We start from the raw sequence: 6,500 nt of genomic DNA on the forward strand, positions 1-6,500 counted from the left end.
CAAAAACTCGTAGGTATTTCTGTGGGAGACAGATTTAGCTATTACCGTAGACTTTTCTGTATGATACAGATTTGTTTATTAAAGTCTTCGACTTTGGGTCGTAGCAACTCTTAGTTGTGGGTGAGATCAGCTAAGGGAATTAAGTGCGTGGTATCCTGCTGGGATCAGAGACGTAAGGAGCGCAACTGTACCTTGAAGCAGTGTGAGATTGATTAGGGTTCAACTACAGTCCAGACCGAAGTTAGTTTGTAGTAGACTAGTGTCTGTAGCGGCTTAATACAGTGTGTGTTCAATCTGGACTAGGTCCCGGGGTTTTTCTGCATTTGCGGTTTCCTCGTTAACAAAACTTCTGGTGTCTGTGTTATTTCTTTTCCGCATTATATTATGTTATATAATTGAAATATCACAGGTGTGCGTTGTATCAATCAATTGTGAAATCTAACCTTCGGTTGTTGATTGGAAATTGATTGATCCTTGGATATTGGTCTTTGGTACCATCCAAGTTTATATCTCTCATATTCAATCGGGCTCACAGATTTCTATTTGCTGATTGCAGATTGAATTAGAGATTGAGACATTTAACTCCTTGATATATCTTTCTTAAGATTGAGTCTAACTGTCTAGTTGATTCTCTTGAAAGTATATTAGAGTTAGTCCATATAGATTGCTAAGCGAAATATTGGGTGTGATTGTTAGACCCCCACTTTTTCAAAGACGACAAAGATGATTAAGATTTAAAGAATGAACTCTACTTTTAGATCTTTTATTAGGTGTTCATTCGAAAAAATGAACTCTGATTTTTATTGCGTGTTCATCTTATAGAATGAACTTTGTTTTTTATGGATTTTTGTTGTGTGTTCATTTTAAAGAATGAACTTTGTTCTAGGTTTGAATTAGTTTGTTTTTGATAGGTGTTCATTTTGACGAATGAACTATGATTTTTGTTCATAATAATTAACTTTGATTGGTGTTCATTTGAAAGAATGAACTCTGATTTTTGTTCATAATTATGAACTTTGATTAGGTATTCATTTAAGAGAATAAACTCTTTTTTCAGACTTGATTTGGTGGTTTCAATTAGGTGTTCATTCGAAAGAATGAATTCTGTTTTTTGTTCATAATTATGATTTTTTTGTTGTATGTTCATTTTTAAGAATGAACTCGAATCTATAAAACGCATTATCAAACACCTGATAGTTCATCAAACAGAATGAACTCCTACAAGAAAATACGTAGAAAATTCAGAGTTCATCAGAGAGCATGCTCAAAAAAACTTACTAAACTACTAAAGGTTCATTCGGGCAAGCTAGGCTAGCAAATTTCCATGCAAAACAGCTGGTGGCAAAGATACTATGCCATTGTAAAGTAATACATAAGGTCGCCAATAATTACAACAAAGCCCTCATGACAAATGATTTTGTGGAATATTACTGAAACATACAACATCAACAAACAGTAGAATCAACACAGGTATCATTTTGATCTCAACTGAGACCGAACATTTAACATAGAGGTTTCCAACCGTTATAATGATTATTTTGAAGCCAATCATTGGTAATGCACCTCGAAAGGATTAGGCAAACGAAGTTGTAAGGATAAAAATGTGTAGGGCCGTAGGCACCAACAATAATTTCTTCTAATATAGCAAATCGTTCATCCCATTGAATCGTTCACTTTATGTGATCATTAAGTTGGCTCAAATCGGATTTTTGCATCAACAGAAAAGGGAAAAACCTTGCCACATGTTCGTATACATCTAGGCAATTTGAAGTAAATATATATCTAGGCAATTTGAAGTAAAAGCTGTTGTCACAGTGCGTATACCTTTTCTTTTTATTTTACATACACACACATATTTAGACTAAGATTGCCTTCCCAACAAAACCAAAAACCAAAGCAGTAGAATACAACCATATAATCCCTTGGTGTTTCGGGTTCATGCTGCACATGTTGGGTTGTTGCCTTCAGATATTCTGTAGTGTCATGTAACTGCTAGGGGAAATGATCTTAGTAGTGCCAGTAGATCCAGCAGTAGTCCCCAGCGATGACATGGAGGTGGAGTCATTGACCATGGGGCAAGCATTCTGTAGGTGGTGGATTCATTGACCATGGGGCAAGCATTGTGGTAATGTTCACTGCACATAGAAAGTGCATACGAATAGGTATTCCTTTGTAATCAAATTAAGCATCCACTAAAATTTATCATTTCTCAATGAATTCAAGTTACTCAAAATACTCTCGCTCTATAAGGAGCTAAATTACGGTCGCCTGCAAACTACTTGAATATTTGAGAGGCAGATTAAAAAAAACAAACTCTTACATATTAAATGACTAAAGAATTCAAATATCAAATATGTTGTGAGAACAACGGTAACTACAACTTTGTGTTGTTTCAAAGATCTAGGACGAAGATTGTTGACATTGAACAGAACTTATGATAAATAAGAGAAATCAGAAATCATAAAAGCAGAGGAGCGTATAATAGCCGAACCTTGGGAAAACAAACCCTGTAATATAGTGGAATAAAGGGCAGGACATATCTCCTTTTTAGGACTACCACTTGATGCACCAACCACAATGGGTATTTTCTGTTCCATTGATAACCCAGCTAGTTTCTCTTTTTCCTTGTGTACATGAATTTTGTTTGCAAGTAACGGTGTTGACTTGGAAGACACTACACCTAAAAGCAATTTAGAATCAACCTATTTAGCACCAATCTAATATGCACAAAACTAAATCCAAATCCACATCACAAAATTTATAAAGCTAATGCCTTTTTTTATCACAAAAAACACATTATTAAGCAGATTATGATTGAAATAAACCAAAATCCTTGCTGCTTCAAATGGTTGAACAGATACGGAGTATCCATTAAATGCATAAATAATAGAGGTTGGCCTGAGCTTAGTGAATAACACAATAACACAATAAGAATACACAAGTGCAAAAAAGACAATAACCATTCAATCATGCGGGTTGTAACCAGAGATAAGAAAATATCCTATTTATCTAGTATTAGTTTAGAATCAAGGAAGATGGACACAACAAAAAACTTACTTGGGGAACCCATGCTCTAAGACCTCTGTCCCACTTGTACACAGTTCCATCATCATCAGTGAATCCTTCCTCGCCATCAGGTGGTGTGGAAGGCCTTTCGTCAACATCCCCCTCCAAGTCTTTCAACTGATCTGACCCACCAACATCATTTAATTTTGAGCCATGCTTCAAAGCCTCAGCTTCGAGTTCCACTTTCCTAACCTCCTCTTGCCATTTGGCGAACTCATCATCATTGTCAGAAGTCGCTGCTGTAACATGAATAGAAACATATTCAGATATCTGTCATATGCAACTTTCATATTTAAACCAAAGTTGGTACATAAACTCACCTGTAATAGCAGATATTTCCTGTGAACAGTTCAGGAATCGATGACAACGGCAGCCATTCAGTTCTTCCTTCAGCCCATAATAGCATACTCTCGGAGATGTATCCATTCTTGAAATGCTCTGCTCAGGCAAAGTAAATACAACTAAGTAGATGGTTCAATAGCTCATAAGAGCATTATGAACATGATACAGATGTAACAATTGTCCGAAAATTCAAGAACAAAATAAAGCCAGTAAATTTACTGCATTCATTTTTTACAAAAGAAACTACATTTTGGCATTAATATTGTATTCCATAATAATGCCAAAACAAAAGCATGGGATTCAAAGTTCCTTCCAGTGAGCACTGGAGAATGCACACGATACAGTCCATCTCACAGATGCCCACTTACTGAATTTTCAAAACAAGGCCAAAATCCTGCTCAACATGATATGATAAGCACATTAGGGCAAAATACATGGGTTTCAAATAGCATTCCTACACCAACAAAAGAGAGAATGCAATAAATTTACTAACAGAACTCAACTTACCTTGTAATTTTGAGAATGCATATGGACCAACATGCTCTTGATTCTCCCCAAGTATGTACCAGCCTACTTCAGAAATCGCTTTACCACTCCCTCCTCCACTATTCTCCACACCTACAAAAATCAAAGACAGCCAGTTAAACAACCAACATTACAATCATTGTGATTTTAAGCAAGTACTTAAAAAATATATATGCAATCTACTCATTGTTACTCACCCTGAGTAGATCATTAAATTTACTGGTGAGTATTTAGAGAAGTTATGGACTGCGGTATTTGACTAAGTAATTTTCTGTAACACAAATCACCCCCCTGGAAGTTTACCATAAAAGATACATTTCTAAACTTACCCTTTTAGTTAAAGCATGAGCGACATTCAAAGACATAAAGGTCGGGTGTACAAAAAAGTATAAGACCTTCAACCACTCATAAGTACGGAGGTTAGTAAAAGAAAGAACTGCATGTCTATAAATTACAGGTAAAAGATAATATGTCAAACTCTTTTGTTTATAAAATCTATTGATAACATCTGAACTCCTTGATAAACTTTAATCCAGACATCATACTTTATTTGCAGAGAGGCAAACAACTCCTATTGGAAAGACAAAAATACACAGGAAATTCAGTAAAAACTTGTAAGAAGAACCTCTTAATGTAATAAAAAGATGTGCGATACTTACCTTCACCGTCTCCAGTTACTTATTACTGCCACTTACTTTAGTTGATTAATAACGATATCATCCACTCATACTGTTCTCGCGGCTCACTGCAAACTAAACGTACGTGAGCAAAGTCAAATTTTAATTGAAAAATAACCACACCAATCAAAATGTTTCTACCTTGTAATTGCACCCATGAAGACATATTAAAGAAAATTAGCAAAGGGATGGTGGCAAAAGCTAAAAGGCCATGCTTCCAACACCTACACACAAGAAGACATCGTTATATAAGAAATATTGGTTCATTTGTTTGTGGAAGTGAAACTTAAGATAAAATTTGAAACTATAAGATTTAGCTGCGGTCAAACATCGAGCTAGACGCACTTAACAACCTTTTAAGGCTTGATCACTGCAGAATTCATCATCGTTTAGTTCACTTAGAAATAGTGCAGAGAGGTTGTAACAGATTCGCTCCTTTACAAATTTCTATACTGTATCTCGAACTCTTCAAATATGTAACGCAGAAATGGGGATGCTTGTGGTCTTGTTGGAGCATGATATTTGTCAACAACTTCTTTACAATTAAAAGTAATCTAATTGAAATCTAAAGCATCGATGAAACAAAAACCATAAACTAAGCTCTATACAGTGAAAATGCAGATAACAAATACTTAGACCTGTATCATACCCCAGAACTCTTTAGTTAGCCATTTCCTCAAACACTTCAAGGGCATAATCGCTCTTTTCATGTTGAAAAAATCCAAGACCAAACTTCAAACTTTTTTGTAGATTACAGTGATAACTCCTTGATCAAATTACTAAACTTCGTTGATTAGGATCATAAATTTCAGCTTAAAAACACAACCCATAATGTCCTAATAGAACATAACAATATAAATTATATAATTGAATGAAATGTTTTATCAGACTCAATTCTAGCCAAATTCATCTTTGCATGCAAAGTAATTTAACTGAATAGAAGATTGAAGGATAAATCATTGTGAAGTAATTTTCAAGAGTTTCTCTAAGCACCACTGTGAGTAACAAAATCGATATCCATATGTTTAAGTGTATCTGATTTAATCTATTCAGGAAAAACGGATATATCCTAACCGTCGTCTGACACTCCAAACACTCCTGTAAGCATAGATGTATTATATACGGTGCACCCGAACCAGCGAATCAACCTTTAGGGCGTAACGATAAATGCTTGCTTATTCTCGTAACAAATCATCGGCGAGGACTCTTCGCACAGCTCTCCTTGAAGGCAGGCAAACCAGTAAGAGGATCCTTGTTTCAATTACAGATTAGGAGGGTCTTGTTGTTGTATGTTATTGCTTCTTTTGTTTGGATCTCAGGTAACATGTTTACATCAACAAGTTAATTTCATCATAGTTGTTTCATCAGATTTTTTTTTTTCTTTTTTTTTTTTTTTTTTTTTTTTTTTTTTTTTTTTTTTTTTTTATCTTTTCTATAATTCAGGTCGCGTTTTTGTTTTTTGATCTTTTTAATTTCGTAGGGGTTTCATGTTTTCCTATTTATTTGAAAATTAGGGCTTTTTAGAGTTTTTATTTGTTTGAGAAATTAGGGTTACTTATTTGTTTGAAAATTAGGGCTTTTTAAAGTTTCCTAGTTGGTTGAAAAATTAGGGTTTTTTTGAACAATTAGGCGTTTTCCATCTTGTTGTTTGTTCTGATTTGAAGAGGGGGTTAGTCCTCAAGTGATTTTGGGGGAGTTGAGTGTATTTTAAATCTCAGGAATTTTAAGAGAGTTTGAGAGAGTGTATGGAGTTTGAGAGAGTTTGGTGTTTTTGAGTTCAGGGAGTTTGGGGGAGTGTAGGGAATTTGAGAGAGTTTATTAGAGGGAGTTTGGGGGAGTTTGAGAGAGTTCACTCCTAACTCATTCTCTTTTAAGAAACAATAAAAGGGA

The 6,500-nt window shown here is 35.0% G+C and overlaps 1 protein-coding gene across 8 annotated transcripts; it reads right to left on the reverse strand.

Moving 5' to 3' along the window:
- Nucleotides 1–1,753: 1,753 nt before the first annotated feature.
- On the reverse strand, nt 1,754–5,967 carry LOC113314197. 8 transcript variants are annotated; one of them, XR_003342322.1, is made up of 7 exons: nt 4,964–5,967; nt 4,752–4,834; nt 3,916–4,678; nt 3,387–3,504; nt 3,058–3,305; nt 2,492–2,680; nt 1,754–2,135 (listed from the first exon to the last, which is right to left on the reverse strand). XR_003342322.1 is itself a non-coding variant. In XM_026562972.1 (7 exons), exons 4-7 carry the CDS (start codon nt 3,946–3,948, stop codon nt 2,675–2,677), a joined length of 405 nt encoding a protein of 134 aa, XP_026418757.1. In that variant the 5' UTR covers nt 3,949–4,026; nt 4,593–4,678; nt 4,752–4,834; nt 4,964–5,967; the 3' UTR covers nt 2,197–2,674. The 8 variants fall into 8 exon arrangements, 7 of the variants coding, with proteins under 7 accessions (XP_026418757.1, XP_026418755.1, XP_026418759.1 ...); XM_026562972.1 differs by lacking the exon at nt 1,754–2,135 and having other exon boundaries at nt 2,197–2,680; nt 3,916–4,026; nt 4,593–4,678; XM_026562970.1 differs by lacking the exon at nt 1,754–2,135 and having other exon boundaries at nt 2,197–2,680; nt 3,916–4,026; nt 4,131–4,678.
- Nucleotides 5,968–6,500: the final 533 nt, after the last annotated feature.

This window comes from Papaver somniferum, chromosome 9 (assembly GCF_003573695.1).
Source record: "Papaver somniferum cultivar HN1 chromosome 9, ASM357369v1, whole genome shotgun sequence".
NCBI classification, from domain to species: domain Eukaryota; kingdom Viridiplantae; phylum Streptophyta; class Magnoliopsida; order Ranunculales; family Papaveraceae; genus Papaver; species Papaver somniferum.